Consider the following 21,710-nt stretch of genomic DNA (forward strand, 5'->3'; position numbering starts at 1 on the left):
TCAATACTGATAGATGATTTTATACATAAATGTTTTACCTCTGCAAAACCACATATAACAAATACTACATGTATGTTCTTTTTAATCTAATGGAAAACATAAATACCATAAGTAGAGGTACTGTGAGCAATGACCTCACAAAATGATACCCCCCCCGCCTCCCAATTACGTTAATAATGGTAGTGTCCATGTTTTTGCTATGGAAAACTCATAATATGTGTCGGATCAAAATAGGAGGTGCAAAATGGTAATATGTAATAAAAATTATGTGAAAGTTTTATCAGATTTCATTCAGTGGTATGAGAGAAGTTGCGGATAAGAAATGGGTACCCCAAAGCGTAACAGGCGGACAGACAGACGGACGGACCGACATACCGATTACTATATACCCTCCCGCTTTCAAGCAGGTGAGTATAATAATCGGAACTGGACGCAGTCATATTTATGAATATATTGGATAATCAGTTGCAACTTCTCGGGCCTTTCCGACTAGTAGAAAAACAACCTTCAACGGAAAGATCCGAGACGATGCGATTGGTTGGATAAAAGCACCTTTTAACAAATGATATACTATTTTGTTTTCATGACAAAATGAGGCAGAATGGCTGTTTATAGGATTTAATGCATCGCATGCCTAAGATGCGCATACATTTAAAAAAAATAAAGTTATACATCATGAACACAAATGCATGTACCACTGAAATTTTACTTTAACGACACACCATACTTTATCATACTTGCTGAAGATGGAGATATTACAAGCACGTGAATTACTGAGCGGAAAATGGACAAATATCCTATTGGTACTGATATTAACTTACTTAGCCATAATTACAACTAAATATATCAAAGGTCTTGTCTATCTCTGGAATTCATTCAGGGGATTCCCAGAACCGGTAAAGGAAAGGCATTGGTTATTCGGTCATATACTTATAGTAAGTTTTATTTTATTGTATTTAAATTGTTCATTGTATTATAATATTTATCTTATTTCATTTTAAAAATTGAATATCGATTTCCTTATTATGTAATTAATATTTCACTGAATACTCTAGTAGACTTTTAAATAGCTGAACTAGTTCTTTCGATCTGGATTTATTTACTATAGATCGACTTTGGAAATTTTAATTGCACAGAAGTTGTTACCATGTTAACTTGTACATGACAGTGACAATCCAAATTAAATAAAATTAAATTAAATTTCATATTGATAAATGCAAACGTTTTGTTACTTAATTTATAAAAGCAATAACAACATTCCCTATGTCTGTCCTCCTTAGTGACCTTTTGATTCATCACGTAAACATTAGATATAGTGTGGTTACAGTAGATAGAGGTTTATACGCACTTAATCCGCTGTTTTTATTTAATCACACAGGTAAGAGTTCTACCTTACCTGCTTGACTTCAAGATTATATGCCAGTCAAACACATTCCTAAACTTTGATGCATGTGGTTTAACAAGCATAATGATAAAGTGACACTTGAATTAAATGATTTGATATACATGAAGCAGTGTTGGGAAAGATTATCATCAAACTGATTTTTGCATTAATTTTCTTCATCTGTCGCTTCAGGGACATATACTATATTATGCATAGATTCTGTTTTATGTGATATATTTCAGAACATTGGAAATAAAAAAAAAACTTGATGGTTTCAAAATATTGTGTTAAGTTTGCAGGCAAAACCTCTAGATTAGACAAAATTTTGGAATGGACTGCACAATTTCCAAAAATGTTCATTACATGGGTTGGACCAACCAGGGTTCGCGTAATTCTTCATCACCCAGAATCTATCAAAAAAGTTCTCGTCACTTCAGGTACCTGGAACATGCTACACAAATTAAATTAGATTACTTTAGAATGTTTATGACTGATAGATATCAAATACTGGATAAACGTACATTCCAGATCCTAAACCTGTCGGTTTTGGTGAGCCTTACAGACACGGTTTACCTTGGCTTGGGGAGGGACTTCTGATTTCCAGTGGCAGAAAATGGAGGCGATCAAGGCGCATGCTTACACCTGCCTTTCATTTTGACATTTTGAGACCCTACGTGAAAATCTATAAAAGCTGTGCAGAGTTATTAATGGTAATGTACTAAAGATAACATTTTAAAGTATATACAGTGTAATTTTTTCCAAGAAGATCATATGATTATGTTTATAAAAGTTTGCTCTAAGGTCTTATTCGATATGATCCTTTTAACCCAAATACTGGTTAACTAAAATTTAATTTACATGAAGTCTAGCAGGACATAGGCATAGATTTCTTAATTGTAACATTTCAATATTTCTGAGATTTCTGATACTGTAATTTTTTTTTCGAATTGAACATTATTATGATATGAAACATATAGATCAGACAGCAGGTATACATGTATAGCTCTCTTCACAAGATTTTTTCAATGTGCTCTGCTATTTTATTGTCCGCTAGAGAAACCTCATGCAACAGAGTGATACGGGAAAAAGTATTGAAATTTACAATCTTGTAAGCTCCTGTACGTTGGACATCATACTCAGATGCGCCTTCTCTTACAAAACAGACTGTCAGGAAATAAGGTGTCTTTAAGAATCATTAATTTTTATTCGAAATAAAATGATTTCTGAAATAGATATTCTGATTTCGAATTTGTTTTTTAACATAAAACAACACTCTTTTCTATTGTTAAGTATAATCATGTAGCAAGGAATATATAACATAGAGGCATGATAATCGTTAAAGTAACCTTAAAGGGGGCTTGATTAGCTCACAGCAAAATAAATCCAAAAAGGAAAAGTATTAAATTTTTTATTTAGTAAAAACAAAAGTCTATTCAGCTTTGAATGTTAAATTAAATACAACTTTACCTTTACAAATTGTGTACAACAGAAGAAATTTATTTAGAGGAAATTCCAAAACGAAGACGAATTATATAATCTGGTTTTGTTTAACAGAGGGAACACTCATCCTTACGTAACTGCAGTTCAAGAGATAGCTATACAATGGCTTCTGAGAAATAAGTAAGTTTTTTTCATAATCATATAGGTACATTCTGAATTAATTATTTTAGTCAACTCTCTGTGGTAATTGCACATGTATCATTTTGTGAAGCTGACTGTCTGTGTACTAGTACATAAAGGCAGCTCTCTTTGCTTATCCAAATGCATCACTCCGTATAGTTTCTAAGCTTACAGTCAGTATATCGTATCTTTTTAAAATCGATATTGATGCCTGCTCCAGATATTTTTTTAGCTATACACTATGACGTAAATATGTGCATATTCATACATATTTTTTATTTAATACATCCTGTATCGTCTTGCAGGTCGCCTTGGCTGCATTCAGATTTCATATTCTACAGAACGAAACAAGGACGAAAGTTCAAGGAAAATTGTGACTATGTTCATAAGGTGGCAGAAGATATTATAAACAAGCGACGTCGAGAAATAGTATGTCAACATTTTCGTAGGGTTGGGATTGATAATTACTTCAACTCAATTGTTCCCAAAAAGCGTAATTGGATTAGAAGTCTTAAGACTGATCCTATTTAAATGGGAACCAATTGGGTCCATCTAGATGTACAAGGGCAGAAATGAAAAGCTAATTTTTCAAAATCATGCCATGAATTTAGAAACAAAAAATACTAGCATTTATAAATCCATTTGCGAATCTATCTATTGTTCATGTTTATATGTCTACAGGAAAGTTTTCAACGGAAATTTTGACAAGGTTCTTAATGAATATTATTTGCTGAACTTGGCATTTTTAACATTTAATCAGCTTCTTTTATTTTAAATAATTTAAATTTATTCTAAATACTTTATGCAAACGAGGAAATCGAAACGTACATGTATTTACCACTTAAAGATTAATTCATATCTTATTGTAGTAAATGTTACCCTTTATACCCTTTACCTTTTTTCCTTAAGAATTTTAATTTCTGGATAGGAAAACAAGGACTTGTCATCCAAAAAGTATCTGGACTTTCTTGATATACTTTTAACGGCTAAGGATGAAAATGGAGAGGGGTTGACAAAAGAAGACATCCGTAACGAAGTGGACACGTTCTTATTTGAGGGTGAGTGGTATTCAATTTTTCCAGTTTGGTCAGATCATAGTTAAAGTATCCTATATCTGACACATTTTATCTGCAGGACATGATACTACGGCTAGTGCCATCTCGTGGATTCTATATTCATTGGCTGAGCATCCCGAGCATCAAAAACGCTGTCAGGAGGAAATTGACAGGGTTGTTAGTGAAACCAAGTCTGGGGAACTCGAATGGTAATTAATCTTTCTTTTATTTCCAGATATCTTGAAATATTTATTAAATATTTGAATTGATTTAATTAAAAAAAAAACTCCAAATGGTTAGGTTTACAGTTTTGTTTCTTTCCATACATTGCAGGAAAGGCGTTTGTATAATAATTATACTTATGTGCGGCCGTAGTTGTCGCGTGTTCGAAATTAGGGTCACGTGATTTGTTGGTATAAATAGCAGTTCGCAGGGTTGGGCGTTTATCTAAGCTCGCTCGGTTCTTTGAATATCAAGTTAGGTAGTAGGTACACTGTGTATTAAGAACATTTTGTAAAAAAAAAAATGGACTATATACAAATGGAATCTTCTGTAGATGATTTGGAATTGGCAGGTATCTTTAGATTATTTATATATTGAAAATTAAGAGCTAGCGAGCTGCATCCTGTTTATGGCACATTTGTTTGTTGATTATTTAACACTTAATTAATTTATATTTGGACGAATCAAAAGGGAGAATAAAATGCATACAATTTATGAGATTCTTATAATTCATTAAAGAGAGAAGTAAAATAAAACCTTAAAATATGTTCTATAAATATGTACATATACCCTTCAAAAAATTTAATCAATAAAATAAGTTGGATAAAATAGAGATTTTTCAGAAAAAATTCTAGGTATTGATATTTATTTAAGATTTTGGAGAAAAAAAGATATATAAAACTTTTTGAAAGGCATCACACATTGTCAAATTTGGGCTTATATTCTTTCAACAGGAAACAGTTAGGAGGACAGATTCAAGGAATTCAAGGAATTTCAGAAAGAAAGTTGCTCAACTTGAAAAATATCACTTTATAGTCTTAATCATTAATATTGTTTTTATTGTCAGGGAAGACTTAGGGAAACTGAAATATCTTACTCTTTGTATAAAAGAGGGAATGAGGCTTCACACCCCTGTCCCTGGGGTCTCTAGAGTTAACAGCCAGCCAATCCAGGTAGATGAGTGTGAAATTCCCACAGGTAGCATAATACTCCTAAACTTCTACTCACTGCATCACAACCCAACAGTCTGGGGGAAAGATCACATGGAATTCAAACCTGAGAGGTTCACTAAAGAACATTCAGAAGGAAGAGATCCGTTTGCATTTTGTCCATTTTCTGCAGGACCTAGGTTTGTGTTTGAGACTATAGAATGACTTAAAACTTAATATAAAAAGTTTCTAGAATTCATTTTTATTTGCTGTGCTCATGTAGAAATTGAAATAACAATTAACTCATCTTTCATTTCATTTCATTTGTTTTCTTCAGAAATTGCATTGGCCAAAACTTTGCAATGAACGAGGAAAAAATAGTTTTAGCGACACTTTTGCAAAAGTGAGTATCTTTGTCTAGCAGGAATAGATAGTGTGTGATTAAACCTTCATAAAGTCAAACTGTATTCAAGAACCAAAAATTAGTTGTTTTTCTTTCTTTAAAAAGCATTCACCTTTCCTATCATCTGATTGATTAATACTAATTTTTAATACCTCACTCAGACAATAGCCTATAGCAAGGAACTTTTTAACGACCATGCGTTAGATTTTTATTTTGTCATCAGCAAGATCATGTTTTATAGATTTATTAAATAAAATTGGTAATCCTATTCAGTTCTACTATGTATATTTCAGCATTTGTATTCTAGATATTTATTTTTAGGTTATCTTTTACACTGGACAAAGAACACCATGTGGAAAAGGTGATAGCTGCTGTTATGCGGCCCACAGATGGAATCAAGTTATATGTTCATTCGAGATGAATGAAACGTGCAAGACATTCATGTTATTTTTAAATAAAGTGTTTTAAGACACCTCTCCATTAGAAAACTCTTAAACCTCAGTGATCAAATGCAATATGAAGCACAAAACTGGGAAGTTTTATGAAAACAGAATATTGTTGAATTTGTCAATCATCTACAGGAATTATGAAATAAGTGGTGCTAAGGTATTCTAGTCAAAATAAAAATTGGAAATACATAAATAAAATTCATGTACAATGCACATTATAAATAACATACATACAAATTGTATTGTCAACCAATTGTGTATTTCTTGTAATCTTTTTGAATATTAATAAAATAATTTTTTCTTCAAGGAGAATGTATTCTGAAATAAATATTGCATATATATATATTCTTTTCATGAATATGATACGTCATATTCAAAAGTTTGAATAAAAAATAAAATTAAGGGGGAGGGGGGTTTGTCTCGGTTACTCGCTAAGATTTAAATGTATCAATAATGATAGAATCTAAATAAAAAAGCACAAAAACCTACAACACTGAGATGTAGAATCTATTAAATGGGTACAAGGTACATGCATCCCATGGAATTTTCATATAAAGCATTAAAACTTTCAAAGAGCACAAAAAATTATAAATGTCAAATAGGCACACTCTGTGTCTCGTCCAAAAGACAAAGAAAAGGTTCAGATGTATAAAAACAAAACAGATATAAACGAAAACATTTAGCACTAAAATTATGCTTCTAAACCCTATTTATTTACATTTTTACTTCATAAGTTTTTATATTGAACAGCTCTACAACACAGAAAAAAAGGAAACATGTAATGTCTAGCAACTATTTTTTAACTGTTAAGTCTCTTCGGGTGGATATGAAATTTGCAATTAATTTTCTATTGCTTTTCATTGGTTTACTCTACTTGTAAAAAGAAATTAATTTATTTAAGTATTTTACATGCATTCTGCTTCAAACTTTAAAATTTTGAAAAAAAAGCAACCATTGTTCTTATTTGATAACGTTATTAATAGAATGCATTTTAAAATCTTAAAATTTCAAAGCGACAAAAATGGAATATTACGTCAATCTGCTTAGTAAAAAAAAGATTTTAATGCAAGCATTTTTCAAACGCTATAACGATCAATTTTAACAATTTTTGATCAGAAATATTTTTCTAACAACAGTTGCGCCATGTTCATCTTCTGCTTGTCAAATTTAGTTTTAACAAAATGAATTTTCTTTCCTTTTATAATTAAAAATATATTAGACAAGTGGTTATGAAACTTTATATAAGAGCTGCATTTTGTCCACGTTTAAGCGCGGTGATAATGGGGCGTTTTTATTTACCTGTTGTTCTGGGGCTGTGTTTAATTGGGGAAATTCAAACAGCAGGATACATTGGGAAGCGTCCAGCATCACAGGGACAGTGTCACTACCAAAACATCAATTCTGCCCACTTCAGCTACGACAGAAATGACTGTGAGGGTATGTCATTATATCAATATTCAAATTAATTCTTAAATAATTACTTTAAAATAGAAATTAACAATTTTCTACTTTTCTAAAACCCCAAAAAGAGCATTGCTATAGTTTGCAAAAATACAAGCATAAATATTATCAAGATTTCTAGTCCTCTTTATCATTAACTTTGCCTTGTGTTATTAGTATGTATTTTTATGATACAAATGACTACACGTAGTATGCACAAAAAAGATGGATAAGAAACGAAGAACATGATATTATACATATAACCATTTTTCAAAAGTTTGAAAGTTACATATATAATGAAAAAACGTTTCAATTTTCGATGTTTACCATCTACATTGTAAAGTTTTCCATTTTATTTTCCATTTTTATAAGTCTTTTAGTCGATACAATGACCTTTTCAGCAAATATAATCTACCATTAATTTAAATGCTATCATACGTTTTTTATTCATATTGTTAGACCATTATTTACACACTGAATTGACAATCATGACATACTGCGGATGTGGCAGGTCGGCAGGGGATGCTCACTTCTCTATGGCAGCTGATCCAACCTTTCATATTTTAGAATGTGCCTGTTTGCTCTGCTTCTGGCTTACATTAGTGAACTTTTAAGTTTGAATGCTGATTATTATCTCCCTATATGTCATTGTTTTATTTTCCATTTTTATGTATTTTGTGTATAATTCTTTATTTGCTTTGGGTTTTTTTCATTGGCAATGCAATAATTTTTCTTTTGTTTAGTATAATTTTTCGTTTATGGTTATTTTTTTTTTACTTTTAATAATATGATGTTACATTCTTATAGTATTTTTTCAATTGTATTGTAAAAAAATCATCTTTTTACTTGGATTTATTTGTTTTTCCATATTTTTAATTTGCATTATGTAATTTCTTATTTGTAATGTATATTTTCTTATTTATTACGATAATTTTCATTTGTATCGTATCCGAAGATTGCTTATTTGCTTAAATTGCAAACTCAAAAGCCTGTTGAAACATAACTGCATTAATGTTTCAGGTATATAACATATCGACTGGTGTCTAGAGCATATCTTTTAATTCAGGTGCTTTGGGAAAAATCGAGTAAACAGATGAGTGGATATAACAATTGTTTTAAAATTGATAAAACGTCATTGAAATATCTGAATATCGAGTTTAAGTCATATCAAAGTTTTCTTCCAATAAGAAAATTTTTAATATACTAGTATCTACTTCAAGGAACATATCAAGTCGGCTTATAAAGGGGCACAATGAGTGCATACACCAATTCAAACAGATGATTAGAAGACTTTTTCTCCAAACACAACTTTGATATCGTAAATTCCAGCATCTTGTTATCCTCTGTTGATGGGAAATTAATATTTATCTTAATATTAATTTGGATTTCATTCCTAGGATAAAACACTCCTCTGACTACATTGAGCTTGTTTTTTTCGCCAAATAGCACATACAAGACGGATTTGTTCCAAATAATGTCAATCTTGTCTTTTTAAATAAATACAGCAGTTCAGAAGAACATGGTATTTAGAATAAATGCATTTACTAGTACCACAACTAGTCGAAAAAGCATTTTCTTTTGTCAAAGAGAGTTTGTTTCTTGGAAAAAAATTATTGCTTATAAGATGAGAGTCAGTAGCACTACAGTCAGGGACTTAATGTATATGTATTTGTTTCATGAATAATGTATATGTAACATCAGCCACTGACATGTGTATCCTATATGTTTAACACAATCATTTTATATAAAGAAGCTTCTTTACAGGTCCATCTAAATGGTGCGAGGTACACGAATGTTGGTCGACTTGTGGGTCGGAACACAGGCAGTCTCCAATAAACATTGACACCCATCAAGCTAAGAGAGAATATTTTGATAACATTCAGTTGTGGAACAAGCATAAAAGAGTTCCTGCAATCATTTCTAATAATGGTAGGTTATAAACAGGCAGAGATACTGACTTTAAATATACGTTCTTTTTTAAACAAATGTTCGTAAATTTATTCCTAAATTTATTGTAAATCAATCCAGAGTGCAGAAAATATCGTCTTACACATAAGCTATTTTATCTTTCTAATCTTTAAATTTTTAAAAGTTTGAATGCATTCTAAATTTTTGCAAGTGATCATAGAATTGAATGTGTACTTCTTTTTCATATTCGGTATTTGACAGGATGTGAAAATTTGAGGCACAAGTAAAGCATTTATTTGCAACCTTTATAATTATTATGTACCTTAAGCGTATTAACAAGTGGATTTGTTTTCATCGGGAGCTGCCGGAATTAAAATGGGATTTACTTAATTTTGTTTGGCATATTTTTAGAATTTTTAAAATTTAAAATTAATATCAGGGCAGAGTAATGTTGTATCACTCAAAGATTAATACAGCGTGTCAACTGTTGAAAGAAAACATGACATTTATGTTAATCAAACATGACATGTTCCGTGGTTTTTAAATCGGAAGAAAAAAAAGTTAAAAAATAAGAAACATCTTACTGAAAATACATAACAGAATTTATCATCATTTAAAAAAATCTTCATAAATATGATTTGAATATAACGAAAGTGTTTTGGTGTAACATAACTCATGGGCTTATTATTTATATGTAATTCGTTATTCATGAAATAACATGTTGCTTTTCATTTAATTTCATTTACAGGACACTCTCCCCACTTTGATGTTCACGTAGACAAAGTTAGCTGGTTCAACAATATTATCTTGACCAATGTTCCCTACAGGGGAAACAAGCAGTTCATCTTTGCACAGCTTCATATCCATGTTGGGAAGCAGAGGGAGACAGATACAAGAACCAAAAATCGCGACCTCTCAGGTTCAAAAGTGAACAACCACGAAGGATCGGAACACAGCATCGATAACAAATTCTATCCTATGGAGGTACGATCCAATCAATTTGAATTAAATCAAACCGATACTATTTAGGAAAAGATTCAATTATACTTTACATTGATAACACTTTCTTAGACAATAATGTAAATTATTAATTTGTCACCTTTCAGGGACACATGGTTTTCTATGATAGGACATATACTAATATTTCTATGGCGAAACCAGTACCTGGCAGTCTTGTTGTAATAGGTGTGATGATAAAAGTAAGAAATAAAGAAATTATGCAAAAATGAAATTTAGTTTTAGAAACAGAACAAGCTGGTGCAATATAACAAACAAGTTAATGACTCACTGATGGCTTGCCAAGCGATTTGTTTTAAAATAAACATTTAATAGAAAGTTAAGGTCAGTGTAATGCACAATGAATCTCATAAAGTATGCATTTTTTTTTCTTTTTAAACAAATTGATGAATGTTCTGAAATAGGGCTTAAAGTAGAGTTAATAACAAAAAAAAATAATTGCTTAAAAATAATTTTTAAAGGTAACAATCGTTGCGTATTAAAATAGAATATATTTATTCTATAGCTGATATTTTTCATTTAAAATCACATAATCATTTCATCTCAATTTTTTCCCCTAAATCTTATCTTCGAGCTAAGATTTTTCCTCTTTTTCTGTACCAAAGGTGAAAGATGATGATAATGATGATGATGATGATGATGATGATGACCGTGATGATGATAATGACGAGAAAGAAGGGGATGAAGAAACAGAGGACGAATATAATGATGAAAAAGAGGATGGTCGGAAGGTATTCTAACAGCTAATTAAGATTTTAATCAGTTTAGGATTAGAAAAAGCAACTAAATCAGTCATTTCCATTAAATCCCAAGGCACTATCTTCTAAAAGACTAATAACTATACTAAGTACATGATAAAAAAACTGCTATTTTCTGAAAAGCATCGATTTGGGTTAACTAGTTTTTGATTCCTTTAGATATCGGTGTAATGTACTTTTAGGAAATCTTTATTGTAGGATCGAAGGTACACGTACAGCCGTGATTGTTCATCAAACAATGAAGATAAAAATGAAGATGAGTACAGTAAAAAGTGTTATAATGGAGTAAGAATGAAATCTCTTTAAATGGTTCAGAAAGTTTTTTTTTATCAAATTGTAGCTTTCTTGGACACGTGCATTTCGATGCATGGTGTTTAAATAAAAACAAAAGGAAGAAATAATATCAAAAAGAATGGAAATATTAAAATGGCACTTCCACAGTTTTGTGATAAAGGATATTAAAAAAATCGTTTGTATCGTCTAATTCGTCTTACTTTAATAGTTTTTTTTTCATTAATAAAAAAAGCATTCAAAGTGCAAGGTGAGATTTGCAAAAACCTTAAGTTATCTCATGGAAAAATACTACGAGGAAATTCGGGAACATAATCCGATTGCGCCAGAAGATTTCATAAAAGAGGATTCTGATTATCGTGAGTTGCTTATTTTAAGTGTAACTTGGATGTATTATTATATTTTATCGAAGAAATTATATCGCCAGATGAAAACATGAACGATTTACAGAATTTTTTTTAATTTCTAAAATAAAGCAATGTTATTGATCTCGATTTAATAAAAACCAATATTTATATGCAGGAAAAACATAAATACACCATATAAGCTAAACTTTAAAAAGTTGTCCCTTCTAGTTAATGTAAATGTTACATGATAGTATTGCTTGAATCTTCAAAAACACATAAATGTATGTGCTTAAAACGGAGCAAGCTTAGACTTTTTGATTTCTAAATCTTCAAATTTTACATATTTTGTGCAACTATCCTCAGTGTCGTTTCACAGTTATTTTTCTTTTTTATCACCAAATAAATTTAGCCTTGTATGAGTGTGGAGACACGCCAGATTTAGACTTCTTCTACAGTAATTGTATGAAGAATAACCCTGACCTTGAGGAGCATGTGCAGGTGGATTGTGGGATTTCACCAACAGATGTCCTTCCATATGATCAAAGGTTCTACACGTACGCTGGGTCTTTGACCACACCGCCATGTTACGAAACTGTTCAATGGATTGTCTTCAAATGTCCAATTAAAGTGTCGAAAAGAGTATGTGTTATTCATGCAGAATTCTTTATAATTATATTTTAATTAAGCAGATGCAGATGTATTTTGATACATTATAATTGATTTGTAGGCATTCGAGAACTTAAAGTTGGTTAAGGATTCCCACAACGACCCTCTTCAAACGTATGGTGTACGGAGACCACTTCAGGTATGATATTGCTTGATCGAAGTACATATAAATCTTCTCAAAAATATCTTTTTTTCAATAACAACGTGTACTAGAACATAAAAATTACTTATTCTCTGGGAGAGGGGGGATTTATGAAGACTGAAGAAGAATATTTATCTTTGGAATATTGTATAGTAGTATGTAATTTGAATATTTTGTGGAGTACATAGAGCAAAGGGTCTCTTCATACCAATAAAGCAATGAGATCAAATTTCTTTAAAAATTTAATGATGAAAAGTTACTTCGAAGTATTATATATTAATTTAAAATCCGTTAAGGACAGATGATACAATCAAACTGTTGTCAAAAGATATGAAATTAACAACCTAGTCATGTTTTAATGAGTAAAATGACAACATGTCAATGCGTAGTTTTTATTTTTTTATTCAAATTTTCACAAAAATGAGATTTTAAGTGAAAAATATTTGTATAGATGAATAAGGATGGTTTCAGAGAGGCAGGATTTTGAACATCACAGAAGGTTTACAAATTCTAAAAATATATTCTAGAAATTTATTATTTGCATTATTTTCAATGACATTAGGTCAAAAAATATATACCAATCCAGGCATCCATTTTTGTTTGTATCATCTGTCCTTAAATGAAATCTTTCAAAGTTATATCAATTCATGCAAAATATTAAGTGAAAAATAAAAAATGCATTCATAAGTACTTTAAGTACTATGTACATGTATTATAATTTCCTTGAAAATATGATTGTGAAAGGTTATTGTACATTCGACCGTTAGCAGAAAAGAATATGTTATGTGTAATTGTTTCCTCTTTAATGCTTTTAGCATTAAACTTGATTTATAAAGTTGTAGTTTTTTCACCAAATTATAAAGTCTTCTCATTACTAATGGCAAATCATTAAAAAAAATTAATATTTCCTCGTCATTCTTCCTTTTTCAGAGAAATCATATAAATATCAGCAAAAACTTCTGAGCTATATTTCATTCTGAGCATTGTATGTGAGAAAAGACAATTTCTGTACATGGTTTTGAATGATGGTACAAATTGAGAAATAAAAATTTGATCAATGACATTTTTTGTATTGTTTTATAAGGAGAAAAAATATAACATGCATATTTTATGCAAATATTATCAAAATATGTTTTATCTACTCGAATAAAATCATTTTAATAACAAAAATTCCGTCTTGATGGGAGGAAATAAAACACGCTAATTTTCTCGTGTTTTGCTAACGGCAAAATGATGGAAAATAATATAAATTGATATGTAAAGTTGCACACTTGTTATGGAGCTTATTTCCTTTTTAATTGGTTGGTGTGGGGTTTTTTTTGGGGGGGGGGCATGATATATTTCTTCTTTATAAAATGGAATTCTTCCTGCAGTGACTTGACGTTATTTTCAATTATGACGTCATACATTTGTAGGTCAGAGAAGTGCATACACAGAGTACACTACAATATTCTCTGGGAAGCCTTATCGTACCTGCGAATGTCAACACAACAAAACATAGAAGGTAGAATTGAGTGGATGAATAGAGTCCGGTTATATATTTTCTTTCAGTTTGGGGTGTGTTCTTCCTCAGATTTGTATCTCATAGTGGACATCAAAATTTGATAATTTGGAACATTGTGTCAGTTATAAATAAAAAATGACTAACGGATCGAAGTTAAATGAAGTTTATATGATTGATTGTATGATGTTTAATGTCCCTCTCGAGAATTTTTCACTCATATGGAGACGCGAATTTAATATGACTTCAAATTCAAGATTTTTTAAACGATAAAAAAAAATGTAAGTATGAATTACTAGTAACCTGTTACATCTTTGGTTGACATCTGAGTCGCTCCAATACTAAGATTGCAGTGGAGTGGCCTGTGTTTTGAACTTGTATTGATAGATAATTTGTTCCTTTGAAAAGTGTAAACAAAAAAGACGGCTTGTTTTTGCGATTTCAGTGCTTATGAAAAAAATAATGAAATATATGGAGATAACGAACGGTTTTCACTGAAACTGAATTGTCATACTCGTATTAGAATTTATTCTGTTTATTATGCATTTTTATGCACAGGAAAAAATGTCAATACCGTAGTACTGTTTTAAAATTCTGTCGACAATAAATGCTCAGTATGAAACAGATGGCATATTAACAAAACATAGTTTTAGGAGTATTTTACCCTATCTTTGGACTTTCAGTAGGGCGTGACTTTCTCGGCGCTACGTAATGGAGAATACTAGTAGATTCTTATAGGTTACGAAATTAATAACATAGGAACTTAAAATTGTTGTTGACAACGATCAGACGACTTATGCCCCACCTCTGTGCCGTGAGAGAACTTTTAATTGGCTATTTACTACAGCAGTTGACATTCGGCCGCATTTTTATCACATGTATATTTCAACAGTGAAGGGAAGCTGTGTAAATTTCAGAAGCTAATTAGGTAGCGTCGAGAATGCCACGCCTTACTGAAAGTCCAAACTAAGCGTGTAATTCTTCTACTTTCTTTGTTTTTTATTTGAAATATTTTGAATCATGTTTATTACTTTCTGAAACGCCTAAAATTGTATTTTCAACATCAACCCTAAATCATATCACGTTATAAGATTATATACCAAAGACACACTAAGAATGCTATCTTATCATTTTTTAAAATGAATCGTCAATTTGTTTTGAAATGCATTTAGTTTTTTCTTAAATATTTCACTAACTTATAAATCACACAGTACAGACTAGTTACAGAAGCTTATGTCAATTTTTTATTCAACCAATTTTCGTTTCTTTTGAAAAATACCTTAAGTTGTTTTAATGAAAGATGAAAACACCAGAAGTAGGATCAGAGGCCATGAAGGAGTAAGCACCCCCTGCCAACCGATCACATCTGGCGTGTGCTCCTTGTCATGATCGGGAATGAACAGAAAAATCCGTCGACTATTCCATGTAACTACAGTACAATCACGTTTACGAGTTATAATTTTTTAAAAAAAATTGTCAATTGCTATTCTTAGATATTTCACGTTTTCGTTAGATTTGATAGCACATATGTAACTTTTGCCCTCAAATGACCTTCGAGTTAAGCATAACATATAATTTGAATTTATAACTTCCGTGTCTAAAAGAAGTTACTGATACTAATATCACACGAATAAAAATATTTGCTTTGCGTTACCTTTCAGCTACCCTAACAAAACAATACTATTATAATAGTTAACTATACTTAACTATAGTGAACACGTTGACACTTTGATTTACTATATAGTGATAACTATGAAAACTTTGATTAAAAATGGTGATAACTATGGAAACTTTGATTTACTATGGGAAAACGTTGATTTACTATAGTGATGAATTTGAAAACTTTGATTTACTATTGTAATAACTATGTCACTGGAGATCACTTTGAAAACTGATTTACTTGATTTTCTATAGTTAACTAGCATATTTTTGTTAAGATAAAATTAAATAAGCATTCTCCAAAATTATCAACAGAACATGTACATCTCTTAAGATGCTTATATTTATCAATGACCGTTAGAGAAAGTGAAAATAATACACTTAACGCACTATTTCACCTCTAGTAACGGGTTCACATCCTAATAGTTTATACATTCCATTCACGATTAGGATACACTGTTTTTGTCAATGACTCTCAAATCCGTACAAAAATCTAAATTTAAATTTGGTAAACATGTGCAATGCACATTGAATTCTATAAAAGAAAAAAATTCTAACTGAAAATTTAAACATTTCAACATGACGGGCTTGGTTCTATTATTTGTATGTGGGTTTCTGGGAACTGCATACGGTGTAGGGTACCTCGGCAAAAGACCGCCAACTCAGGGCGCCTGTTATTATGACAATATCTATGCTGCTCATTTCAGCTACAGAGAAGGTGTCTGTGAAGGTAAGTGAAAAAATATTAAAATCAACTAAGTGAAAGATATGCAGTTAAATTTTCGATCTTTACTTTCTTTGACGAATTAGGTGTGTTCTAGTATGGAATGTGTTTTCAAGCAATTGTCTTACAAAAAGAAATAAATGAAATGAAACTGATTCGCTTTGCCTATTATTTGAACTTTATTTTCATGCTTAATAGATGCAAAAAGTTTAATTAATTCGCTAATATGATTTTATGTCAAGCATATTATTTCTGCTTTTCTTGCGATTAGGACCGTATGACTGGTGCAGAATTAGCAAATGTTGGTCGATGTGTGGATCAGACAGAAGACAATCACCAATCAACATAGACACATACAAGGCAAAACAGCGTCAACATAGATACGTGCAGATAAAGAATTTCAACAAAAGGGTTCCCGCCTATATCTATAACAATGGTAATTATTCAGAAAATCTCACTAAAATATATACTTTAAAATCATTTACTTTCAACATTTATTGTTGGTTAAAAGTAATATATGTCGAAGTTAGAAAACAATATTTTACTTTTTATCTATAGTTACAAGTAGAACTTAGAATTTACATTCCCCCTCAAGAAATTTATTAAACCTGAATGGTAATTAAAGGGATTAGATGTTAATTACTTCTCGCGAAATCATTTTTTTTTGTAATATAATTATAGTTCTGATTCAACCACAAAAAGCAGCAACATGTATTTCAAACTGGTATCAGTACAATTTAATTGCCCTTATTCAAACAACATAAAGCTCCATGGATGTTGTGTAAATCAGACAAGGATACTTAAAACTACGGAAAGATATCACTTCCTATAACCTGTTGGAATTTTGATGGGTACTTCATTGTGCCCAGTTAATAGCAGATATCTTGTTGAGTTGATACAAAGCAGAATTAGTTCAAAAACTTCTACAGGGACAGTTGATGTCTCTTGTTGAGGTCTTTAATTCGACATATCCATTATGTATGTTTACCGATGTCATTTAATTAATTAACATTATTCGCATTCTTACTGAAAAAAATTGTTTCCATGCATATATTCACTAAATAAAAGAATCCGCAGAGGTTGACATGTATTTTATATTACGATGCTTTTTCTAGAGAAAGATACTGATGGCAAGCTGACGATTTAACTTAATGACATACGTAATGAAAACAAATTTTTTTTATCCTCAACGATAGACTGTTATAGCTTGCTTATGGATTTAATATCCCCGGAACACAAGAGAAAGTGATGAATCATTTCAATTCCTAGACAGTATTAGCGTATAAAAATTAGTTTGCTCGTGTTTTTGAAAGACCAATATCTGGACAAATACATTTCTTTCAAGCAAGGTACTATCATGTCAGGATTTTGCCCATTCTTTGTAATTACGTTAACTTACAATTAAATGTTACTGTTTGCAGGTCACTCTCCGAACTTTGAAGTGAAGCTAGATTACTACAAGAGGGGAGATAACGTAATTTTGACAAATGTTCCTGGCCGACTAAAATATAAGGAATATGTATTTGCTCAGCTTGAGATGCATGCCGGCCAGGATGAATACAGAGGATCGGAACACTCAATCGACGACTATTTCTACCCAATGGAAGTAAGAAAAAATACTTTTAAATAATTTCATAAAATTTTGTATATTTTAAATAATGTTAGTCTGCGAATACCCGGAATGAGTTGCATACACATAATTTAACATATCAAGTGCCCTTTGATAAATGTTTAACAAAATTAACTGAGCACACTTTATTTGCATGTATCTGAGTCTCTATGCTTTTTCAGGTCCAGCTGGTATTTTACGACAGTAAATATTCCGACTTAAACCACGCCCTCTCTTATCCCGACAGTTTGGTCGTCATGGCGGTCATGGTTGAGGTATACAATATGTTATATATCTGTATTATGTTATAACTGTACCTGTCTGTCCGTTATATGATTTGGAATACTCTTAAAATCGTATATTCTTATAAGGGGTTTTGGTTAATGTTTCGTTGAAACCGAATCAAAACGCATAAAATATTAAAAGCAAGGGTGGGGTTGTCTCTTTGTTAAACAGTTTTTGATGATTTTATCTCAAGTCACAAAAATTCAACTTCCGTAATTAGTTCATGTGTTGATAATTTATTGAACAAACTGGAGAAGTTACACCTTGAAAGATTTTATTTTTAAAAATCCTATTTTTGCTTACTAAATATGCTTACAATATATAGTGCATGTTAGTAATATTGTGCTGGAGGAGTTATACCTTTAAAGATTTTATTTTAAAAAATCCTATTTTTCCTTACTAGATATGCTTACCATATATAGTGCATGTTAGTGATATTAGCATTCCACGCACATCAGAACATAATTTGCAGACCCCTCCCACAGCAAACGATTTTCACTGTGAGTGATAATTTTCGAAGGGGCGTTAAACAAACATATGAAAAGCTTTACCCCTGCTTCAAATAAGTTGCAATCAAATGCATAACGTACGCAAGCACAAGCATTTGAAAATATTAATCAAAAGTTATATCTTGATATACTCAATCTATTTTAACAGGTAGACAAAGGTTATTATCAGCCTTTAAATGATGACGACGATGATGATGATGATGATGATGATGATGACGACGATGATGACGACGATGGACGCGGTAAATAATAAACTTATGTTCACATAAAAAATTACTAGTACAACACATATCTCAAAGAAGAAACACTGGCCATGATATAGTAAAGAGATTCTTCGTATCCCGTTTTTATGGTATCTTTGATCTATGTGTTCTATCATAATCTGAGGAATGGTAGATATTTTCTTAGTTGTGTTGTTTTGGTTGTACAACCAATTAACGTTCACAAATTGAAATACGTGGTATTCTTCGTTGTTTTGAAATCTGTTTGTTATCAAAAATTACAAAATTTTAGCAGGTCAATTTTTTCAATGCTGTTAATTTTTATTTACAAATCCAAAAGTTTGAATTTCATGAGGAAATGTATTTAGTATTAAACTTCAAATCATTGAATTTGCATGTTTAATTTTCTTTCCGTTGATTTCGCCCCGTCGTCGCCCTCTTTGTAACACAGTGTCATGGACCTATAGATGATAGTTGAGCCTTTATGATGGCTTAGTTACTGGATCTTTCAAGCAGGGGTGCATGTACAACACTTTTCGTATAGGAAAGGACAATGTAACTAAACGTTATTTCTTCTTGCAGTGAAAAAATAATTTTTTTGATATATACAATACCTTATTTCACCATTGAAAATGTTATCTATAACTCATATACTCTTGTAGGGTGGAAAAAGAGAACAAGAGATAGAAAAGATGGATTCCTTGGAAAGAAGTACTACAAAGGGGTAATAAACTGAGAAAAAAATATAAAGAGTTAAAAGCATTGTTTAAAACAAAATTAAAAAAAAACAATTTTATTGAATTATGCGTTGTTATTACATTTCGCGGTGTAACAAAAAGTTTAAACTGATGGGATTTAAGAAAATTTTATCGACTATAAATAACCCTCGACTTATTAAATTCCAACACCTACACACCCTCCAGATGTTTCAAAGTGGTCAATTAATTCCGAGTGTCTTTACATCAGTTAATTAGTTTATATAATTTTAAATGGAGGAAGACAGGTAACACAACACTATATAATCAATTTTGTCAAAATTTCTGTTGCAACGCCTAACTTATCATACCATTACATTTCCTAGTTAAAAAAAATACAATTAGCTGCATACATCATCTTATCATTTCAAATATGATTTAAATATCAGTCCTTTTATGTGCATATCTTTCTCTTGCTTAAATGACTTTTAAAAATTGTTCCAATAAATATTAATTACACTGAGGTAAACGAGTTCTTCAAATTTCTTTTCATAGTATGGGAAGTGCAGATTCCAGTATGCACGCTCTTTGAGCTACCTTATGGAGAATTACTTTACAAAGATCCAGAGGCATTATCCTCTTGAACACAAGCATTTTACTGACTATCGACCAAAAGGTGAGAGCTACTTTTGGATTTTTGTGAATTTGTACTCACGGTTTTAATGAACAAAATAGAAAGCAAAAAATTAAATTCATGTGTCAGATTCAAAAGACAACCCTTTTAGTTTCCGTTGTGAAAGAATTTATTAAGTTAAAAAAAGTGTGTTTGTTTTTATTTAGATCTTCGATGTGGCAGAAAACCACGCTATGACTACATTAAACGCTATTGCTACAAAAGAAACACATACTATGATCATAGATATCACGTGAGTTATGGAATTTCTCCTGCGGATGTCCTTCCATATGATCAAAGGTTCTACACATACGCCGGATCTTTGACTTCACCACCTTGTTACGAAAGTGTTCAATGGATTGTCTATAAGTGTCCAGTTACCGTCTCAAGGAAGGTCAGCATACATAATGATTATCTCGTCTTTTGTAAATTCTATAGTTTTCAGGCAATTTGTCCTTTAAGGAAATTTGAAAATCTTGACTCGCACACGTGTCATATTTACCTAAACAATGTAAATAACCACATACTAATTTGAAAAGAACCTTTATTTTCTAGGCTTTCCAAAGTCTCCAGTATATAGAAGACTCTCAGGGAGAACCTCTTTATAAGTTGGGTGTTAGGAGACCAATCCAGGTTTGTTCCTTATATTTCTTATTTTAAGGCGTAAAGCTCTTCTCGTAACATTATAGTGATGCACATGCATATTCCTGTGTCCATAAGTTGAAATAATTTTTAAGCATATGTTGACAACATTTTGTTTATACTTACATGTGTTTCTATTTTCTTTTCAGAGAAACCGTGGATACGTTCACGTATATAGCAATTATTGAAGAATTCAACTCAAACTTTACAAAAACTGAAAATGGAATTTCCTCGAGTGTATTTGCAATCAAATGCTTTGACTTTGATGTGACATTATCCATCTCCCGCTTTTAAAATTTTTTGTTTGTTTGATTTTGCTTTATTTTGTTGGTTTTTTTTCCCTTCTGTTTACGATGTAGAAGATATAACTATGATTTTCTTGAACGTGCTTAATATTCTTTAATAAACAATTCAAATACTTTGACTGGCTTACTTTTTTTAATTTTCACTCATTAATAACTAGGATACTAGATGTACATAAAATAAGTAGCCACATTTATGACTGAAGTAGATGCTTTTCCAGAAAAGGAGCTGTATAGAATTTATTCAACATTGTGTGTG

General features: G+C 31.1%; 3 protein-coding genes across 3 annotated transcripts; all 3 read left to right on the forward strand.

The window, feature by feature from the left end:
- Window positions 1-733: 733 nt before the first annotated feature.
- Window positions 734-6,306, forward strand: LOC134254122 (cytochrome P450 4F8-like). The gene is made up of 11 exons (XM_062736674.1): window positions 734-935; window positions 1,677-1,821; window positions 1,913-2,094; window positions 2,439-2,563; window positions 2,939-3,004; window positions 3,310-3,433; window positions 3,933-4,062; window positions 4,139-4,268; window positions 5,129-5,410; window positions 5,548-5,613; window positions 5,935-6,306. The coding sequence occupies exons 1-11, from the start codon at window positions 747-749 to the stop codon at window positions 6,032-6,034; spliced, it is 1,539 nt and encodes a 512-aa protein (XP_062592658.1). The 5' UTR covers window positions 734-746; the 3' UTR covers window positions 6,035-6,306.
- Window positions 6,307-7,342: 1,036 nt separating this feature from the next.
- On the forward strand, window positions 7,343-13,659 carry LOC134253482 (nacrein-like protein). The gene is made up of 9 exons (XM_062736005.1): window positions 7,343-7,499; window positions 9,267-9,431; window positions 10,159-10,394; window positions 11,033-11,158; window positions 11,384-11,470; window positions 11,712-11,835; window positions 12,233-12,462; window positions 12,551-12,628; window positions 13,562-13,659. Exons 1-9 carry the CDS (start codon window positions 7,343-7,345, stop codon window positions 13,592-13,594), a joined length of 1,236 nt encoding a protein of 411 aa, XP_062591989.1. The 3' UTR covers window positions 13,595-13,659.
- Window positions 13,660-16,327: 2,668 nt separating this feature from the next.
- Window positions 16,328-21,419, forward strand: LOC134253296 (nacrein-like protein). The gene is made up of 10 exons (XM_062735815.1): window positions 16,328-16,521; window positions 16,787-16,951; window positions 17,937-18,121; window positions 18,307-18,399; window positions 19,067-19,160; window positions 19,802-19,863; window positions 20,390-20,510; window positions 20,675-20,901; window positions 21,063-21,140; window positions 21,299-21,419. Exons 1-10 carry the CDS (start codon window positions 16,371-16,373, stop codon window positions 21,335-21,337), a joined length of 1,215 nt encoding a protein of 404 aa, XP_062591799.1. The 5' UTR covers window positions 16,328-16,370; the 3' UTR covers window positions 21,338-21,419.
- The last annotated feature ends 291 nt before the right edge of the window (window positions 21,420-21,710 follow it).

The sequence above is a fragment of the Saccostrea cucullata genome, unplaced genomic scaffold, assembly GCF_032062105.1.
Source record: "Saccostrea cucullata isolate Sc308-1 unplaced genomic scaffold, CSIRO_AGI_Scuc_v1 ctg319, whole genome shotgun sequence".
Classification (NCBI taxonomy): domain Eukaryota; kingdom Metazoa; phylum Mollusca; class Bivalvia; order Ostreida; family Ostreidae; genus Saccostrea; species Saccostrea cuccullata.